Raw genomic sequence first — 22,822 nt, 5'->3', positions numbered from 1 at the left:
GGGAGCAGAGGGAGAGAGGGTGGGAGAGAATCTTAAGCAGGCTACACACCCAGCAGGGAGGCTCATTGCAGGGCTAGATCTCAGGACCCTGCGATCATGACCCTGAGATCATGACCTGAGCTGAAATCAAGAGTTTGATGCTTAACTCATTGAGCTACCCAGGCACACATACTATAACTGTTCTTGATAAGTGTAGCTAGTTCATACAGTTTCATGTCTTCATTTCCACATAAGAAAAAAAATGTAATATATTTTGAACAAAAGTATAGTCATGGCAAAGGAAGGCATATTAACAATGCAATTGCATTTCAAACATTAAAAGTCTAATTTATAAATACCTTCACTTTAAGTGATAAAACTTAAAGTGATATAACTGCTTTATAGGAAAGTAATTCATGGTGACATGGTACACATAAATATATTACATGATATACCTACTATAAATGATAATAGAGATCAGGAAACAGTACAAGAAAATGTGATGTGAGAAATCAAAAGAATATGACAACTAAACTTTGAATCTAATAATGCCAAAATTTTTAAATAAAATTGCTTGCTCATCTTGTCTTTCTCTGAAGTATTCAATAACTATTTTCCACATAGTTGCTCAAATCTATACAAGTACTTAAATCTTTATATGATTATACAAAGAAATAAATGAATTCTTAGAATCTTCACAAGTAACCTAGAAATTACAAAATTTTCAGGAAACTATTATTATTACAATTGACATTAATGAGATGTTGATGAATTTTGAACATCAAAAAAATTATTATTTATTTATTTATTTATTTATTTATTTATTTATTTTTTATTAACAGAGAGAGAGAGAGAGAGAGCACACGCACACACAAGCAGGAAGGCAGCAGCAGCAGGAGAAGCAGATTCCCTGCTGAGTCCCAAGACCTTGAGATCATGACCTAAGGTAAAGGCAAATGCTTAACCAACTGCACCAGTTAGGCATCCTGAATTTTGAATTTTAAACTCTATAAATTTTATATTCATTTCTATATATAGCTTCACAAAATGAATCATTGTAAAAAGTAAGATAAAGTTAGAGAGAATGCAGAAACCCAGGGACCACTCTGTTATCATAACTTCCATAACAGGATCATTGGCTCTGCTGGGTAACAAAGAATAAAACATAACCCCCTACCACCAAACCCCATATCTGGAATTGAAGGATCTTTGAAAGTTAAATTCTCTCTTCGTTTCAGGATGACCACAATGAATAGCAATGAAGTTATTTCCGTAAAATAATAGATAATGAAAATCAACCATGTTTAAGGAACTGTAATAGGTATAGTAGGATACATATGGAAAAATATAATATCTTTTTGGCAGTAGTACAAAATCCACTTAAGAGAGTAAGTTCACAAATAATGAGAGTGCAAGACAAGGTACAAGTCCCATAACAAGAGTATAAAAGGCTCAGTAGTAAGGTAAGAATTTTAATCTGTGTTCCTTTTTGTAGGTCACAGAGAGCAACATAGACACATCAACCACTTATCTTAGAAGATCAGTGGAAGAGTTCTGTTCTCACTTCTCAAACACAAAGAGGGATGGTTCTCAGCATTCACAGACAAGTAGGCTCCACTGCCTTTTAATATTTTCAAATACTGTGAACCCTGAACTAAGTGGGGCTCAGCCCAACCCTGCCTGCCCTGGCCCTTCTCTGGTGAGCCCCCTCCTACCTCTCCAACTCAAAGACTAAGAGTTTAAAGCCTATTCACCAAGAAGTCTATGGCAACTGCTCTGGCTGGTCAGAGCCCAGGTTGTACCAGTTGTGTTTTTCTTGTTTTTTGTTTGTTTGTTTGTTTGTTTTTAAAGATTTTATTTATTTACTCATGAGAGACAGAGAGAGAGAGAGAGAGAGAGGCAGAGACACAGGCAGAGGGAGAAGCAGGCTCCATGCAGGGAGCCTGATGTGGGACTTGATCCCGGGACCCCAGGATCATGCCCCAGGCCAAAGGCAGGCACCAAACTGCTGAGCCACCCAGGGATCCCCATGTACCATTTGTAAAATACATTAAAAAGCATCCTTGCATATATGTAAGTATTGAACTAAGGCCATGCCGCTAGCAGACTGGCATAACCAGAATCGTAAAGTATTAGCTCTGGCAGAGAACTCTGATACTTTCTATAAGCTGGTTATTCTCTGCTTGCCCCTTCCTGCTGGCCTCCAGTGACTCTCCTTTATGTTCCGCTTTGTGTTCCGTGGAGGTGGAATTCCGTGGACCCCATCACTGGGGCTATCTTGTTCTCTGACTTCTAGTTGGGTTCAATCAATGGGAGGCACTGACAAGATCAGAGTATCAGAGGGCAGGAAGAGAAAAGACAGGTACATATCTCTCAATTCCATCCTCTTTGAGAGTCTCCAGTTGTGAGCAATGGCTCTACTGTACAGTTAGCACTCCCAGGAAGTGGCCCGTCTGTTTCTACCACACTCCCACATCACTATCACTTCCGATGACTCTTTAGATTGGGAAGACTAACAGCTTCCCAGTTTCCAGGCCCTGGGTGCTTCACATCCCTTGCAGGTTTGGTTCCCTTAACCCTATCTACAGCTTGTACACTATCCCTTCACCAAATTCTCTTTAGTGAAATCCAGTGACCAAGTTATCAGTTTTCTTCTGGGACTCTTACTAAAGCCTCCATTTGGAGGCTTTCTTCCCAAGCTCCTTATATTGTGTTCATGGTTTTTGTCCAGTCATGGCTTATACAATAATTCGTAGTAAACTTTCTTTAAATGGACTCAGGTTTTATAACATATAGACATATTTTTCAAAACAAAAAACTTCTTATCACTACTGGAAAAGAAAAATCAGTATTAGATTCCCCTAATATAAGGTAATAATAAAAATAAATACAATAAAAATAAAGGTAACATGATTAACTTCTCGATAATGTGTCTACTTAGAGTCTGAGTCTCTGGTCTCATTTCCCTGTAATAGAAAGGAAAAGTAACAAGTTAAGCTATTTAAATACAATACTTGTATTTAATGCAAGTATTGAACTAAATACTTACTTCAAGCATTTAGTTCAATACTCCATAGTAATATAAAAATGAAACATTCTCATTGATACACAACGAATATAAGAAACTTGAAAATTTTTCTCACCAACCGATTCAGGGCTACTTAATGCAATAATCAGTATAGCACTTTAATCTTCTTGAGTACCTCCAGGATACCTAACCCAATTCGGGGAAATACAACCTTTACAACACTTCATGTTTCATGGACACTGGAACCCACACTGGACTCTGCCACCTACTCGAGTGAGCTCTTGATTGCGTTTCCACTTCTGAGTGGAGGTTTAACTCAGGACAGTAATGCAGGAGCTGGCAAAGTAAAATGTTCTTCCCCAACAGTGAAGAGTAGAGAATGCAAACTATAATTTCAACAGCATCTATTTCTAAGTGCTTTTCTCATGTCTTCTGAATTTTGAAACAAGGAAATTTGAGCAACGGAGTTGGGAGGTGGGGACTCTGGAGATGATTAGACCCAGATTAGAGAAATTTACTGATTACAAAATCGATGCACAGACAGGATCAGTAACTTATGCATGATATTATAGCTGCCATATTTGTTTCTGCATAAGCCACCTCCCCCGAACCTTCTCATGCCTGAGCAATAAGTGCTTCCCTGTCATTGCAGGGGTGACTGAAGCAGCTTTTGGTAGATGTCCTTTCCTCAATAAGCAGGAAGTAGGATTACAGGAGGCATGAAGGGGCATGAAGTCACCAAAAACAGCCATTTAAATTTAAGGCCATCCCAAAATAAGGAATGAAATTGGAGTCTCCTAATTGCCAGTCTAGCATTCTTTCCAGAACACCTTCTCTTGCCTCTGACACACCCCACCCCTACCAGCTCAGTATAGAACCAGGCACACCTGAAATAGCTGAATAATGCCAGAGCAACACATAATGGAGCAAACATGAGACATGCTATTAAAAATCATATACTCAAGGGTTCACATAGTAAAATTCTGGATAGACCATTTGGAGAAGTTTTATATTCAGATACCAACTATACCACCTGTGATGGCCACACAAAGGAGTAAATCTTTCTGAACTTTATTACATTTAAATTGTTAGAAACATGTGGTGCCATGCAAAATTTAATCAATCACTAACATTTATAATCCATATTTTTGAAGATACAATAAGATATATGGTTCTCTTTAGGACCACATGATCTAGTAAAGGAGCTAGGTAATATGTATTAGAGAAGTGACCACTGATAAAAACCCACAATCAATGTAGTCCATGAATAATTCCAAATGAAAACACATAAGATAAGACATGGACCATGGAGAACTTGGTATAATTAATTCCAGGGTTCTTCATATTGAAGGCTGTGAAAAGCATTAGGGGTATTTCAGTAGGAGGCTGATATGATCATACAACACAAATACAGTAACCAACATATATTTATTGAATTTCTACGAACACATTTTGTGACACATCTGGTCTTTTGCGTTCTCCCTTACTCATTCCATAACAACACTGACTCATGTCTCAGATATTCTTGCCCAAAATTTTTGCGAGACTATAGTTAAGCCTACTTTGAAACATTTTATTAGGCAGATTACATATTTGGAGGAAACAGTAAGGAGGAATATACTGGGAAACAGGTATGTTTGGAAGACTATAATACAGAGTAATCACAATAATCACAAAAATTGGATGTTGAAAGAATTCAGTTGAATCTATAAATGTTCATCTTTATTGAACAGAGATGATATAAACCATTCTTTATTAATACATTCAAATAATATTGAATTCCAGGCACTGTGCTGAGCATTAAGAACACAAAACAAAGATGATTCCTCTTCTCATATAACTTATAGACTAGAACAGAGACAAATTAATAGATTGCGATCTCATGTGGCCAATGCTTTGATGGGTGTAGTCCGGCATGTGACAGGAGACCACAGGCATGACACCTAACCCAGACTTGGTGCAGTAGAAGTTTCCTGGAGGAAAGAACCAATAAAATTTCTGAAGTTTTGGAGGCATGATCTTAGATAAAACTGAATTCTGTAGGTTTAATGCCCTGTGGTTCCACGATTGAAAAACATTTCTCAGATTAAAAATGAAAGCCATTTCCCAAAAAAATTCTGTATAAAAAAACATGACAGTGATTAAGTTCTGCACAGGAAAAGTGGTGCTGAAACTAAAGACATTTCAATGATGCAAGAGTAGAATCCATATAAAGTTTTAAGATGCTAGCAGAAATAGTTTGAGAAATGCTACTGCTATATGATAGTTAAATGAATCAAGTTCTTTTATTCAGTCAAGGCTACATTTACCCCGGATCAATCTCATCTAGTATCTACTAGGAAAAGAAAATAGCAGGATGACTACAAATCTCAGCAGACCCTTGATGCACACAGAAATTTGGTAAATCGCTCAAAATGAAAATATTATAACTCAGCCTATTAGGGGCTTGATTGAACTAGTAATTTCATATAATAAAATACTTTCATTAAATGTCACTTAACTGCCAAAATGGAACTATAGAGCTCAGATTTCAACTTGCACCAACATCTGGAGCAATACTCAGTATTGATAATCCTGATTCATGGAACAATTTGCTCTAATTTGTTTCATTATGCAGCACATATAATTAGAACTACAGAAAATAAATATTGCAGAGTATTTAGTTAAAGAAACACTGTAAAGATGGTTGATTGTATACAATTAACAGCTCAAAAGAAATTACATTTTGCAACTGTTTTAAGCTATTGTAAAACTGGGTAAATGTGCAGCATATATCACATTAATAAAAATAAATCTAAGGCAGAAGAATAGTTTTAAGCACTGGATTGATTATTTAATTGTGTTTTCTTAAAGAAAAAAATGCAAAAAAGGAAAAGATTAAAAACGTAAGACTATCATATGAAGTGATACACTTAGGTGCAGAAAACTAAATGGGTTGCAATTAAATTTATATTCATCTCAATAGCAACTATGTGCCACATACTAAAATCATAAAGATGAATAAGGCAGAGAACCTGTCCTCAGCTTGGATTCTTTATTAAACCTAAACATGGCTACCATTTCTGGAGTACCACTCAGCACTAGCTAAATGCTTTATGAACATCACATCAATTCTGCATGTAGTGTGGCATCCCTGTATTTCAGAAGAGTAAGCCAAGAGGCAGATATGTGAGAAGATGCCCGGGCACATTGCTAGCAAGTGGCAGATTCAAGAACTGACCCCAACTCAGTCTGATTCCAGTGACCATACTCCAAACCTATTAGGATATTACAGTAAAACTCTACTGATTATCAAGCAACAAAGAGAGCTGGATGTGATCTGATAGCTGCTCCTCTTCTCCACATTATAAACCCTGTTTCTTCATTATGCTGGAAATGAAATGAAATGTTTAACGATATATTTACTTGATATTTACAATATTTATAAGCATGATTTTTTCTAAGGTGTACTATTTGACTTGGAACTCAGTAAAATCAACTACACATAGACGCTTAATCAATTACCATTGCTCAGTGACGAGTGATAAAATTAGAACTTGGATTTATTCTTTTTACCATAACCCATTGCAGTATCATTACAGTTGCTAATTAATTGCCTTCACACATTTTTTCTATTTAGTAACTAAAATATGTCACATTTGTCAACTTTCAGACCCTTCATTTTCTAAGTTTATCTCAGGAAACGAACTCTCATTTTTATGATAATGTTTTTACCTAATTCATTTTTAATCTTTTTACTAATGATAAATGAAATGATTAAAAATAATTTAATCGAATGTGAAATCTCTGAATTACTTTTAAGAAACACTATTTTTCCCCTCATAATAGGGACTTGCTTCTTTCCTTTCAGTATATTTATTCTTACAGAAATTTTATTAATAGAACTTTATTTCGATACTAATCCAGCTTCAGCTTCTCCTTGATTTGAATGGAAATGACTCTATTGACCGTTGTTTTTCCCCCCTTTCCATTTTTTGATTCTTATATGTTTGATATCAGTACTCTAAGCTCTAAGTAGTTTATGAAAAAATGGCATGAATAATTAATAGCCATGATAATAATGACAAGTTTGTTAAGATATTGCTTCAAAAGCTTTGTTGGTAGGAAGAGGAAAAGGAGAGAAAAGGATGCTAGGGAAAGAATTAAAGAAAGAACTAGGAATGCATTTGACATCCATTCATTTACTTGCTAAATTCTTTATTCACATACTTTTAAATAGAAATTTCAGTGTATTTTTAGCAAAGCACAAACACATTTAATGGGATAACCACTATATATATCCAGAGACCAATTCATAAAAAGATGAAACAGAATAAATGTCAAGCGGTAACAAAATCTATAATATTTCTAAAATTATGGCTATGGAGTTAATGGTTTTCCATTGCAAGATTAAACTCTTTTGTTGCTCTTTTAAAAGATATCATACATATTTTGTGGGCCCTTCCATTTTCCTTAGTCTAGTTTTCAGAATCAATGAGAGCCCTATAGGAGGAAATTGAAGGTGTTATTGAGCAATATAATACACAGCACAAATGACTCGGGGAAATGCACTAGAATATAGTCTTTCGAACACCTGAAACAGAATCTTTAAATTCCATATTAGGTATTGTTGGCAAGGTGTAAAAGAGGTGGCTCTCCTTACTGGGCAAAAAATAATTTCAAAAACACAAACATCTTTTCACTCAAAGTTAGACATTACTGTATAAATTAAAGATCTGCCACATTCTAAGAAAGCCACTTTTTCAGCACAAAAGCAGCAGTGTTTGCCAGCAGTCATACAAGAAAACACCCTTCTCAACCTTGCTCCTTTAATCCATGTAGTTCCTATCAATATTAACCTCTTACAGAAATTCATGTACAATATAACTATTGAACTTTCTTGACTAGGAGTGTTACTGGAGCTGTTAGTCATCCCTATAATGTATTTTGCAATCAGCTAAATCATCAAAGTATTTTTTAACAATGAACAGTTCAGAAGTGACAGATCTACTTTCTTGTTCACACTGCTTATCAGAGAATAGATATCACATATGTTTTCCAGGTGCTTCCTATAGTTAGGATACCTTCACAGAAGCCGCTCATGAAAGATAAGGTCATAAAAGAGATGAAAAATGTGTGAGCTTCATACACTTATGGTTTTATCATCAGACAAGATAGCTTTGGTTAAAGGACTGTAACAGTCAAAAACAGAACACTACAGCATCGTATTGAAGGGCGAGGACATTTAAGTTTAAGATTCAGTTTTTGTTTGCTTTGCTTAAGAGCCTCACGATATTGTTGGGCTGAAAACAACAGTTTGTTAATAGATTAACCCAACAAAAGTGTCGTGTTAAATTAACTCTGGGTGGTCAAACCGTACATATGGTTATATCACCAGATACAAAAATAGAAATATTCAAATGTTACCCCTTTTTGCTAACACCTGAATCTAAACATTTCAATCACTTGGAAATAAAAGGTCCATTATGTTGTGGATCACTATAACTTGTCTGACACAAGTCTCCCTTGGACTTGCTACAGGTGTATAAGAAACTAGGGGGTTTTGCCATATTCTAGACAGTTATATTCAGTGGACAATTATTAAAAAAAAATGCATGCGAGGGATCCCTGGGTGGCGCAGCGGTTTGGCGCCTGCCTTTGGCCCAGGGCGCGATCCTGGAGACCCGGGATTGAATCCCACATCGGGCTCCCGGTGCATGGAGCCTGCTTCTCCCTCTGCCTATGTCTCTGCCTCTCTCTCTCTCTCTCTATCATAAATAAATTAAAAAAATTTTTTTAAATGCATGTGATTTTCTTAACCTGTGTAATATGTCATTGTTTTGGCAATAATATTTTTTCATATTCCAGAATATGAGCAATTAAACAGATCAAAAGAATACAATCCACATTTATTGGACTATAAATTTTCAAACCCTGATGAAGAAACCATTCTGGAACAGTTGATGCCAGTGGTCCAGACTTAAGTCTGCTATTTTGAGAAGAAACTCAATCTCTACACTTAATGGGTAACTACTGTAATTTGTGGTATTCTATTACAGCTAGTAAGAGGAAAGTATTGAACATGCTGATGTTTAGGGTACTTCTATAAAAGTCACAAATAAAGTATTAATACCTTAGGAAGAAAGGACAGTGATTTATAAATTATTTCTATAGTCCTAATCCTAAACACTTAACCCAGATGTGAATATTGTCCTCCATGTGAAAAGAGCTTTTCTTAATATTTGAGTTCACTAAAGATCTGGAGCTTGAAATTTCCACATAAGATAAAATAAGGCAAATTCTCAGCAGATCATTCAAGAATTTTTGATTCTCATTATTTCTCTCAATGGGCACTTGGAAGAGCCAAGATATAAGCAAGTGTGGGAGGATAAAAAGCATCCTATTTTAAAAGATGCTTCTAAAATGTGTGTTTTAAACACTATTACTCCTTTCCTAAACTACCTGAAACACTGTGTCGATCTACCTGAAACACTATTACTTCTTTTCACCCAATTAATGCCTATTAGGCATTAGCTGCCAACTCAAGTATTGCATTCTTAAGGACACTTTCTCTGACCTTCCTCACTACATCAAACCACCCTGTGCCACCTGTGTGATTATTTTATTGTCTGCGTCCCAACTATCATGTAAACTCCAGAATAGCCAGGGGCTTCCCTGTGTTTACTGACATGGTATCCACAGCATGCCCCACAATGTCTGATATAGTACATGTTCAATACATATTTATCAAACTGGATAAAACATGCATTCTGAGTGGACTGACTGCATAATGCTATGAATCCTGAAGTAAAGACAAAATCTATGCCCTTTGCATAAGCTGAAAACCCTTCACAGTAACAGAACTTAGAGTTGGGCACGTGGCTGCCTGGTCATAAAGACCACATTTGCCAGCCTCCCTGTTAATGAGATGGACCACTCATCAGATTTAGTTCTGGACAATGGGATATAAGTGGGAGAGTTTTGTGGGAGCTTCCAAAACCTATTCCTACAACTGAATCTAATACTGATGAGGTTTGCATATCTGAGCAAAAAAGGAAAAAAAGCATTCTAGGTCACATTAGCCTCATCCCAACTCAGATCCATATCTAGCTTCTACCAGAAGTCGGAGTCCCAAGTATGTTATCACAAGAGCCATTTAGACTCTTTTTACCACAAGGTCTTCCCACACCACCTCCTCCCTCAGGGCCAGCAAGAGGTCCTTGGCTGTTGGTGATAACGCAGGAAAAACATAGATAGTATCCACAGCATCATCCAGATTTTTAGAAACGTGGGAGAATTTTTTCCCTCTCTGCTTTAATTTTTAATGCGGTACTTTCATGAGTATCTGTGGTCTCCTTTAGGCACAGGGTAATTTACCCTTTAATGATAACAGATTTGGAATTCAGGTATCTAAGTGTCAAGACATTTTAGGAATCTTATTGAAGGTTTCCCAAAAATTAGGAATTTGAAACAAAACTTAACATTCTTGTTCACTGCTCTCTCCTATGAGCACTCATATTGCCTAAAGGTACTAATGGGGGTTGATTCAGGCTTTCTAGAGCCTAAAGCTTAAACGATGAGGGAGGCCCTCTTGAAAAGAAGAATACAAAGCCATAATTACAAATTAGATCAGGGCCTTGGAAGGAGTCTTTGCAAGTAAGGAATTCTGAAGCTACACTACCCTGCATTGAACTAGGTTCAATATAGGTTCGTATACCATTTGACATAAAAATAGCTAAACAATCGCTAAATAAACTAAAAAGGTAAATGAATGTATCTAATACTGGCTTGGCAATGTTAAGTGTAAGGACAAGATTCACATTTTACGTAAATTTTCAAAATTCATTCCTTTTATTAGTGATCGGAGTTGTAGGACTACCTTAGAAGTTCCCAACACGACTGCCAGTATTAGACAGAACACATCATTCTTTTCTAAATTGGGTTTTTTAGGATATAGGCTATTTTCCTTCTCCATTTTTTTTTCAATATTACCATATATCTTAGTAGAATTGTTTCTTGTCATGAGTTCCTGTATTTCAGTATACTCTTTGGTATTCGGCCACCAGGACAGGATATAGGAGCCCAAGGCTCAAAGATTAGATGAGGCAGGTGTACGCTGGTGAACAGCTCCTATGCTAGAAAGGTGCACCATACAACAAGGAAGCTTGAGAATGGACATAACTTTATCAGCTCAAACTTAACGTTTTCTCCACTCCTTATATTTATTCCCTGTTTCACCAATACATGGTTTCCTTTCCTTATTAGATGACTGTATCTTTAAGAAATGAGAACTTTTTTTAAAAAATGATTTATTTATTTTAATGAGAGAGAGCACAAGCAGGGGGAGCTGCAGAGGGAAAGCAGCTGAGCAGAGAGCCCAATGCAGGGCTTAATCCCAGGACCCTGGGATGGTGACCTGAGCCAAAGCCAGACACTTAACTGAGTGAGCCACCCAGGCGCCCCTTTTTGCCCCTCTACAAGTGTGGCCATGTATAAACACTCACACATATCAATGCTTCAACAACCAAAAACAAGTAATATAGGTTCTCAGTGTTGGTTAACTAGATTGGATGGACTACAATTTGCATTTAAAAATTTGTATTTAAAAAAATAGACTGTCTTGTGCTAATTCTGTGCAACAAGAGAACTTACATCAAATCCCATTATTAAATAGGTAGGGGGCAAAGTGTTTTTTCTATCTGTAGATTTCTACTTTGATAAATCTCTATCTTGAAAAATAATCCTTAAAGAGACCTTCCCTTCTCACTGTCAGAAAAATATAATCACAGCCTACTGTCTGTGCAATTCCACTTTCCATCTCCGGTATGTACGTAAGACGTGGTGAGATACAGCCACTGTCAAGTTTCAGAACAGTTCCTTGTCTAATCTTTCCGCTTCTCCAGATCTCTGATACAGAACCTGTTAGAATGTATTGCTTACTTTTCCAGTTCCTATGTTTATCTCACTTCCACTCTTACCATCTGCTGCACTGCATTTCCTTCAGAAAAGTGAAAAGTTTCCACAGTGCCCAGAGCTCTCCCTGCAAACAATGCCCTCTTCCCCTCTTCCTTCCTTCCTTTCTCCGCTTTTTATTTGGTCTCATTTTGTGTTAAGGTCAAGCTGTTTTAAAGAGTTCACTTTGCAAACATTTCTCCGGGGCTGAAATTCCTATTGAAATTGTTTTGATGGATTTGTAAGCATTTCTGCCATTTATTACTGGCTTCTGCCCAAGTACACACATTTTGGGTTGTGCCCACTCATTTGAATTACCTGAAAAAAACTTTGCAAGAAACAGGAAGTAAGAAGCTGTGGCTTATTTCATGCCACCAAATCAGGGCAACATAATCATCCAGTTAGTATAATGAGTCTAAAGAGCATTTAATATAGCCTCTCATTATATCAAAATGCCAACTCCACTTACTGCAAGCTAGTTTATATTGACAGAGTCTTTAAAGAAGTATCAAAAGGCTAGAAATATTTTAAGCACACCTCTAATTCCTTTACCTGAACCTTTCTTTTTTATTTATTTTTCTTAACATATACCCTTATTCCTGACTGACACCAGGCTTAATAAGCGTTTAACTAGAGAATGCCAAACTAAAAATATCTTGGCAAATTCAGTTTTATGCTTCATATGCCCAGGCTTCTTCAGATGTTTTCATTTCCTTCTGTAAGAATTATGATGGACGCCAGAAAACAAAATCAGTTCTTTATTTTCATAAGTATAACCACCTGAGTTGCAATTCGGTATTAACCTTTAGTAGTTCTGTGACTTTGGCCAAGTTACTGACCCTCTGAAAGTCACAGGTGAAAACAGCACCTACCCTGTAAGCTGATTAGAGATGATGTACGTACAGCAAGATGCCTGACTTTCAGGAGCAGTCAGCAAATGAAAGTTATTATGACCATTATTATAATTATTATAATTGGTTTGTAGTCTCAATGCCAATCTCTGGGATCTCACTGAACTACAAAAAAGGAGCTGAAACAGCAATCTGCATTCGTTATCAGTATTTACTCCATTGGTATAACACACTCAGTTATTTTTACTTGACCTTTTAAGAACAACAAAAAAGTGACTGACTTTATGACTATAATTAAATTCATCGTACCACAGCTTTCACTTCCTCTTATACATTCTACATTTAGGCCTACTAGAGATAAAGATTATCCCATCAGGTAGTGGAGGGGCAAATTCTTTAATGCTTCCTGTTGCTTCTCATATGATAATCAAAACATTGTGAGAAATTTTACATACCCACAAAAAATATGAATTTTATATGAGAAGATTGAGAACTTTGAAAATCTTATTTGATTTAAACCTAAACTACATTAGTGAAGAACAAAGACAAGTTTCCCAAATCACTTATGAAATTTAAGGATAAAAAGTAGAGGAGACATGGCTCCTTCTAAGACATTAGTTTCTCTAAAATGGTAACATTTTACCTAAAATCATAATGTGACCAACAGTCAGATTCAAGGTTGTCAACTATGTTAATTCCATATAATTAAAATAAATTAGCTTCCCAGGGTTCTCCAATGCTAATATTATGTTTATCATTTAAATTTTCCTTAAATAGAAAAATAAATTAGGAGTTAGTAGATGTAAATAACTGGCAAATAATAATGCAGACCTGTATGAATTGTTTTATATATATATATATATATATATATATATATACACACAAAATAAAATAGAAAAAACCCATTTCAATTAAAAACAGCAATTTATACAATTACAACTTGATCAAAACTATTTCCTCTAAGAAACATGGGCTCTTCATTCTCTCCAAAATTTCACTGAGAAAATGTAACAATAAAAGGGCTTATATATAAGTAGTTCTTCCTTATAGTACTCAGCTAAAATTAATGATTAATTCATCTATCTAGATTAAAAGTGAAAAAATCAATCAACAATGCAGATGTCTTTTAAGAGCCAGATGCACAGATATATTATATATTATTGCATATATCATATTCTCTATCATATACATACATAGTACCAGGAGATTAAATAAATTCTTAACTCTTCTTCTAGCTTTCAACATTGTAGGGAAAACAACAAACTGCAGTAAATTTTGCAGGTCAAAAAATGTTCTTTCACTTACCAAAACCTTACATAGAAAACCAAAAAGTCAATTCCTCTAAGTGGTAAAACATGACTTTATATTAATTTTCAATTTTTACTATCAACAACAATGCTGATATAAAATAAGAAGATAACTAAAACTTAGGCAAATACCTCTTAACATCTTATGTAGTCAGGTAGAAGCAGAATGAAAACACTTTATCATGAAATGACTTCATAAATAATGAGAGAATTAGGCAATTAAATAATTTACCAAGCCTTATATTTCAAAAATATCTTTAGTGGACTGCACACTGAAGATCTGTTGGTGGTCATCTTTCAGACAAAACAATAACTTGAGTTTATAATATGCAAAAACGTAGTCTATATTATCATACACGATTCATATAAATGATATCATCATGAGTCATTTCAACATTACATAAAATCCATCATTTTAATTTTGTTGAAATTATTATGATGATATATCTGGGATCAGAGATGAGGTAGACAGGCAAAGCTTGATCTGACCCTCACATATAAAACACTAAGTCATGGATAAAATTTGTATACCCTCTGGTTCCATCAAAACCAAGAAAGTGCTGGCTCCTTGTAAGAACAAACTGCCTTCAAATGCTCCCTCATTTTTTCCAATAATTGTAGTTTAAGAAAAAAATCCATCTGATTCTAAACAAAAACTAAGTTTGGGGGATTTTAAGATGTCCATAAAAGGGTGATACTACAATGCCAGAGGTATTATTGTTTTCTTACAATCTCCTTTAATAAAAACACAAGCACAACATTAGTATAGCTTATATTTCTATATTCTAAAAAGAATTACTTCCCATTTTGCATTGTTAGATGACTTATGTAAGAAAAATGTAAGGATTTTAAAATAAATGTCAAAAAAAAAAAAAAAAAAGAGGTACTGGATCCAGGAAAAGAGTTTGCCAAGGCACAATAATGTCATGTGGAGGGAGGGGGAGGTGGTGCAGAAGGGAAAGGAGGTCCGTGCCAAGCAAAGCTGGGGGCTGTTCAATCAGCTCTATCGGGGCTCCATCAGTGTCTCCACTCCAGCCAAATCCAGAGAAAACAAGGAGTCAAAGATTCAGGTCAATAAGCTTATAGGCGATTTGCACAAACAGTTCCTCCAGCAAGGTAAAAAACAAAGTCATATTGGCTTTTCTTTTTTATTCCTTCTCTTTGAACTCCCTGGTCCAAACACACCCTGGAAATGTCAATGTTATATACAAGAATTTTAAAAGCTCAGCTTCTTAATCCCGTTAAGAAAAAAGGAACAAGTTGCCAGTAAAGATCTCCTTCTTTATTGAACTCAAAGTGATTATGGTAGAGCTGCCTTTTGCAGATTCTGATTCCACTTGCCCAAGCATCAGAGGAGGCAAAAACATGTCATTAAAAAGTGAGGAGGAAAGAAAGCCCAACGATTAAGAAGGGTTTATGAGATACAAATAAATAGACTTTCTTAACTTAAAAAAAATGATAATAATATAAAAAGAAAATAGGAAACAAAACAGTGTATATGTTTGAAACATATGAAACAAATGAAAAATGGAACAATGAAAAACAAATGAACAAATGGAACATTTGAAAAACAAGCAACAATGAAAAACAAGGGGTTACTATTCCCACAACCAAATCTGTGTTCTTTTTTCTTCTTTTCAGTATTAAGGATCTAGATAATATTTTGGTTGCTTTACCTTAACATGGAAGAGGGGGATAAATGCTAATAATCTAGGGTTGAGTTTGTTACTAAAGAGAAATATGGCTTTTCCTCAGTTATTTCTTAATTTTTAAGTGAAACTACAAAGCTACATAAACTGATAGAAAGAAATGGAATGTGGGGGAGGGACATTTCAAGGACTCTGACAACGCAAAGGCAGAAAGAGTTAAGCACAATGATAAAACCGACTCTGATAATCACATCTTCTACTCTTTATCTTTCTGATACAAGTATGTGGTATTGTGGAAGGGAGCAAAGTGACTCATATCATTCTCAAACACCCCAAATTGCTCTTTCGGAAACCACATTAATGAGCTACAGATGGAGTCTCATCAAGCCCTTGGCTAAAGGGATGATTCTGATTGGGGTTATCTGTATCTCCTGACAGCTTTCTCAAATTGCTCTTTCCATTTCCTACTTGAACCTTTACTTTCTGCAGGCTTTTCTTTTCGGGGTATAAACAAGCATATCGTGACCATGTCTCTTCTCCCAGTTAACACCTCAGCTCTCTTCTGTGGCTCGCTGGAGCCTTCCATAGTGGTGGGAATCCAACAGGTTCCTAGAGGGAGCTGCACAGGTATGGCTCCACCTCTCCTACTCCCCAGCTCTCTGCTGTCCTCTTCTGGCTTCGTGCAAAACTAGCCTCATAGATTTGGCAGATTCCACCCCAGTACCCAATATGGGAACTCATTTCCTCCCCTCAGGTCTCTGTTCAAAGTTCACGCTTCCCATCGCTTCCCATCACTCTTTTAAAATCAATCAATCTCCCTCTCTCTCTCTCTCTCTCTCTCTCTCTCTCTCTCTCTCTCTCACACACACACACACAATCATTCTGTTACCCTTACCTGTTTTGCTTTTCCTTAATAGCGCTCAACACCACCCATCAAATTACACAATAGGAGTTTGCTTATTTATTATCTGTCTCCTCCTGAGAGTGAAACTGGTTGACTTTTGTCAACTGCTGTACCCACAGAACCAAGAAGAGGGTCTGGCATATACCAGATGCCTAATATATGGGCTGAGTTGAACTGAATTTATCAACAACAGAATTGGAAGCTTCTGCCAATCTAATTAAATAACCGTTTATGTCTGATTTTGGTTTGGTATCAATTACTTTTGGTGTTAGAGTTTAACCAAGTCTAGGTAACTCAGGTTATATTTTATTTCCTTTAATATCCCATGCACTTTCCTATTTTAAAGAAACTGTAATTTCTGCATACTACCCGTGTCAAATATTTTTGGATGTGTAAGAATATCCATTGTTACATTATGTCTATTTCCTTATTTTATGGATTTCCATTATGCCCCCTTATTTTCAACCTCAATCTTCCCAGATTGAAGATCTCTAATATTAGTTCATACATCTAGGCTAATAAACACTTCACCCAGTGATTTCTCTGATTCTCCATATATAGATTCTAGGATTCAAATTAAGGTTTGTGTTTCTTCCAAAATTAACTTTGATGGCATTATTATCCCTTTCAGCCTTTTTTTTTTTAGAGATGATGTCACCAGGAAATACTTTGTAAGGACCCTCACTACCTTTTCTAAATAATCATTAATAATTCAAAGTTCACTGACATAATTTCTTCAGATTTTTCTTTTTTAAAAAAGATTATATCTGTTTGAGAGAGAGAGAACAGAGAACGAATAGGGGCAGGAGAAGCAGAGGAAGAGGGAAAAGGAGGCTCCTCGCCGAGCAGGGAGCCTGATGTGGGGCTCAATCCCAGGACTCTGAGATCATCTGAGCTGAAGGCAAGAGGCTTAACCAAGTAAGCCACGCAGGCGCCTCCTAGATTTTTCTTTTTTAAATAACAGTATGTTCTCCTAGCTTCCAGTGATAGTGACCTGACACTTCTCTTCCTGTTCACATAACCTGTGACATCCTCTTGGAATGTATTCCAAGACATGTTTATTTAATTTCAGTCATTAACAAACTTGGGTATTTCAATGAGTGAACTCTTTCTGCAAATAATTAATAATTGGACACCCGTTTTAGAACTGCTCCATGTCAACTCCACCATGAAACTTATTGTCTCTGTATTTAGCAAAGAATCACTAATATATAATAAGAGTTCCCACCTGCTAGCAGTCACCTACTAAAAGCTCCCCTGTTTGCTTTCCAGACCACCTATGTTTTAATTTATATTAGTTTGCTTAGTTCTAAACATGCATTGATGTACTTCCATGTTTGCTACATAAACCAGAGAAAGTCAGAAAACAAATCACTGAAGCATATAATCCAGTGCCACAGGAAATGTGTAGCACTTATGGACCTAGCCTTGATGTCTTCGTCATCTGGAAATTCAAGGAAATAATTCTTGCTTGTTTCCTTCCTCTCAGAGATACTGTAAGGCAAGGTGCCAAATGATCTAAACTCATGCACAAAAGAGGGTGATGCAAATTGTAAGTATCGCTTTATATTTGCTGAAATTCCTAAAATTTAAGGATAGCAAGCAACTTTGAGAAGAGCGTCTTTTAATAAATAGAATTCATTTCATTCACTTGAAAGATGAAAAATAGAGACATGATATATGCAACTAACATAAAGTAAAAAGTGACATAAGAAACTTCAACAAAACTGTTAGGTTACAATTTGAGGCCTGCAACTCTAACAAGGGCTTATTAAAGGTAATCTTTTCCACTTTTAATTGTGAATATTTATGACTTAGAATCGTATGATTAAGAATTTAATACATTTAATGTTGACATAAAATTCTGACCAACATTTTGACATTTCTGTAGAATATTACATTATAAGAGTGATTGGGATCGTATTTAATCATATGTTTAATAATGACTAGCAATAATATTAATAAATACTTCAAGACTTGTAAAAAGGCCTGCCCTTTGCCAACAAGTAAATAGACTATATCATATGGAACTGAGAAAAATACCACAACAATAAGAACAGAATCATTTTAAATACTAAAATATCCTGTATAATGTAGCTCGATTTGAAAAGGAAGTAGGAACTTTTATTTATGAAAAGGTGTATCTTCATAGATGTACCATAAAAAAGAGTTTTTCCTTATTTTTTTTAATAAAAAAGGAAACTTACAATGGCATATGATTGCTTTTAGACACAACCCAGTTGCTAAGATTTAAAGATAACTGTAACTGGGTATCCTCAGTATCCTTGACTGATTGTCCCAATACCTTGTTTGGAACACCTAAGATACTCTAACCATGTTTTTGTGACCTGAGTTTTTAACTACTATCCTTTGTTTAATACAAAGAAAGCATTTGATGTTCAAAAGTGTTCTCCCTGGAACTCAGTAAAGAAACCATGTCCTTGTTAGATCTTAATCACGGCTAGATCTTTAGATGAAGAGACATTCCAAATAATCAAATTCATTTTCAAATATATAAATTTGTATATATATATATATATATATACACACACACACACACACACACACAATTTTTAAGTTGTAAATGACTTAAAATATGTGCAAAAAATATGTTTCATCAGTGAGCCCAAGCTGAAATTATTTCCCTTCAGGAGAACAGTTCTTATATGCTCCTTCCTCATGACGGTGGCATCATTAACCATTTAAATACTTCTACTCTTTTAATGCCAAACCTATTACCTTCCCTGCAACTGGAAAGAAAACAGAATTGTGTGTCACTGAGACTAATATGTGAATTTCTACAGAAAGATAGTTTCTAATTTTCTGTGGAGAAAATTTTCTCTTCCTAATATAGCCAATCAACTTAAGTGAAAAATGGATGGCATCCTTACTATCACCTCAAGGGGATGCAATATCTGTCAAAGAGCTGGCTTTCTTTTCTACCAGTTCCTACTGAGTTAAATGAAAGTCTCCTGGCCTCCCATTTTATGAGAGTAAAATAATGAATTTCTTTTCCTATTAATTCCTATTAAATTTCTTTACCTATTAAATAAGGTAATAGCACTTTCAATAGTTACAGTCATATTTATCCTGCAAAATATTAGGTGAAAATGTAAATTTTTCTTTCAACCTATCCTTACTTTCTAATTTCAAACTAAATATTAGAAACTTATTTTTATAACATATAATACATTAATGATATATTTATGTATAATTTTATATTAAGTTGTATTTTAATTATGTACATAATTATATATATTTTCTCCTAACATACTACTAACTTAAAATTTGGAGTTCTATATTCTTACACTAAGCAATGTATCAATGATCAATGATCATCCCAAAATGTAATGTGTTATCACTACTGCCTCTCTGGATTAATTAAGTTGACAAAAATGTCTGAATCCACATACTACATACTACCTCTTTTTACAAGAACAAGAAGTGGTACATGCTAATAACTCTTGGTTCCTTTTATTTATTGTGATCCTGTAACATAAGGCAGGTACTCTATGATACATTTAAGAATATATTTCCTGTCAAAGAAGGAAAATGAAAACTCTTTAAATATAGATTTAAACACTCCTTATTTCAAGCCAGCTTTTACATGTATTGTTGTGGATACTATAATGGTCCTAGCATCTAAAACAAGTACAGAAAATATTAATTTGCCCTGAAATCTAAGTCAACATTACCAACTACTCAGACCATACCATTCTCATTTTCAACCAAAAGTCTCCCATGCAGGAGACAGGCACCAGGTTACAAAGTCACTGTGAGGTCTTCAGGAGTTAATGGTCAAGGAGGCTTTCTAAACTTCAGGGTAGCCAGATGCTAGTGCTGCCATTCCATTTCCACAATTTTTAGGGTTCTATTGACCATAGGGATGAGAATTGGCTGACTTCTTTTGTTTCTAATCACCAGCAACAGGAGAAAGTCATATGGGAATTTGAACAATGTGTATCAAATGGATAGGTGTAAAAATAAAAGTAAAATAAAATAAAAATAAAAATGGCACATACACAAACGCAGACATATAGAGACACACAGTCATGGTAAAATACACTTTAAAAAAAAGCGGCTCTTTTAAACCAATAAAGTGACTCAAACACTTGTGAAACTGCATTGGTGCAGGAAGCAAGAGAAGACCCATCTCATTTGCAAAGACAAAACAATTAAATTAAGAGAATATATATTTTAAAAATCATGAAAGATCTTTAAACACACTTTTAAAAAAAAGCAAGCAAGTGAGTACATGTGCCTAATGAAGACAGGTTACTGGGGAGGCCACCTGGCTCCAAGTTAATGGTGGAAATAAACTGAGATGTATTGTCTCAGGTATTTCTTTCAACATAATGTTAAAGTGTTAAAAGAGTATCTAGGGTGGGAAAATCGAATATATTTTCTTATTTAACGATATCTTAAAAAGCACCATCCTCAGTTTTGAAAGTCAATGTCAAACACCTAAAGCACTTTGTCTGTTTGTTTATTATTAATTAACTCTATGCCCGCCATGAGGCTCAACCTCACAACCCTGAGATCAATAGTCACATGTTCTACTGACTGAGCCAGGCAGGTGCCCCTTAAGCATTGTTTTTAAAAGGAGTGAGCCAGAACCTTGGGCTGGGACTACCTGCCCTATTCAGTGCTTATATTCAGTGCCTTGCAAGCAACTGACATTCAATAAATACTTGTAAAAGAATAAGTGAATACATGATGAACATAAAATATATTAGAGGGCAGCCCCAGTGGCTCAGCGGCTTAGTGCCAGCCTGCAGCCCAGGGTGTGATCCTGGAGACCCAGGATCGAGTCCCACGTCAGGCTCGCTGCATGGAGCCTTCTTCTCCCTCTGCCTGTGTCTCTGCCTCTCTCTCTCTCTCTCTCTCTCTCTCTGTCTCTCATGAATAAATAAATAAACTTTTTAAAAATAAAATAAAATAAAATATATTAGAATTGGCCAATCAACAGGAAAATATTTTTAAATATACAAAATGACTTATTAAAGTGGAATTACTTCTTTTAGTCCTCATAATAGCATTATGTGTTTTAAAAATTCTGCAGGTATTTTCAGACTCTTGAATTACATTATCAGCACTTCGAGCACTAGTATTACACTCTATCAGTGCATTTTTTAAACTTCACAAAATCATCTAAGTAAATGGGTTCACAGACTGCATCTAGCCATTAATGATTACCTTTGTTACAAAAGTATTCCACTTCTTCACAGCTCAGATTTTCAGGCCCAAATTCTGTAGAAAAGCTTTCCTCCAATGGAAAGTCTCCTTTTGAGATGATGTCTGTTTCCTCTGATGGACACTCTTCTTCTTCCTCTTCAATGGCATCTTCTAGCGGCCCTTGAAAAAGAATCAGGGACACTGTACCAAAAACATCCAAAGAAGATAGTGAAATAAAATCCTTTAATAGGGTCTTTTGATTAAAGTGGTGAGAAAAAAAATGCATTCTATGAATACACCAACCAATATTACTAAGGGGACTCACACAAGATAATGCCACCTTCATATTCACAAGAAACAATGACCTATAATGAGAAGTGGAAGGGAACCAGTACCTGAAGTTACTGTATAGAATGCAACCTCCATCTTCAACCTTTCCTCACCCCCAATTCCAAACCCAAAGCTGCTTCTCCTTTATTTTTAAATTCTCTCCCGAATTGCAAAACCTGTGCACTTTATGTTCATTTGTTAGAATTAACTGCCTGGTAAAGAGTACAAGTCTCTTTTACATCGTTGTACAATTTTACCTGAGATTTTAATAAAGATTTAACGTAATTGAATGCATTTTAATTGAACTGAGATTTTAATAAAGTCTATACTTTTAAAAATCCATCTTAAGAGTGGATTCCAAGAAAAGATTTCATTATATGTGTTTGAGGCTTGAAGAAAAATTACATATTTCTCTCCCTGATGAAAGCATAACCCTATTCATAATTAATTGAATTTTTTCTGAAATGAAAAGTAGTTTTCTAATGAAAAAATGTAATTTGTATTTATGTGATACTTTTTCAGTAATAAAAATACAACTCCCTTAGAGTGAATGAGAGTGAGGTGCTCTACATTAATGGCCCTATTTTATTGAAAGGAAAAGGAGGGCTGTAGTTGTTCAGATGGCTCTAAAGTGGACTACGTGGGGATACCACATGGCTGGTTGTGAA

At 35.5% G+C, this 22,822-nt stretch overlaps 1 protein-coding gene across 1 annotated transcript in view; it reads right to left on the bottom strand.

Moving 5' to 3' along the window:
• ZFPM2 (zinc finger protein, FOG family member 2) overlaps positions 1-22,250 on the bottom strand; it is a 360,422-nt gene extending 338,172 nt beyond the window's left edge. The window contains exons 1-2 of the mRNA NM_001128186.1: positions 22,220-22,250; positions 21,846-22,004 (exon numbers count right to left, since the gene is read on the bottom strand). Of these exons, the coding sequence (NP_001121658.1) occupies positions 21,846-22,004; positions 22,220-22,250 (190 nt within the window). The remainder of the gene's footprint in view (positions 1-21,845; positions 22,005-22,219) is intronic.
• Between the last annotated feature and the right edge of the window lie 572 nt (positions 22,251-22,822).

This window comes from Canis lupus, chromosome 13, assembly GCF_011100685.1.
Source record: "Canis lupus familiaris isolate Mischka breed German Shepherd chromosome 13, alternate assembly UU_Cfam_GSD_1.0, whole genome shotgun sequence".
Classification (NCBI taxonomy): Eukaryota; Metazoa; Chordata; class Mammalia; order Carnivora; family Canidae; genus Canis; species Canis lupus.
Note: the sequence above shows the minus strand (reverse complement) of the source record. Positions and strands in the feature narration are given on the sequence as shown.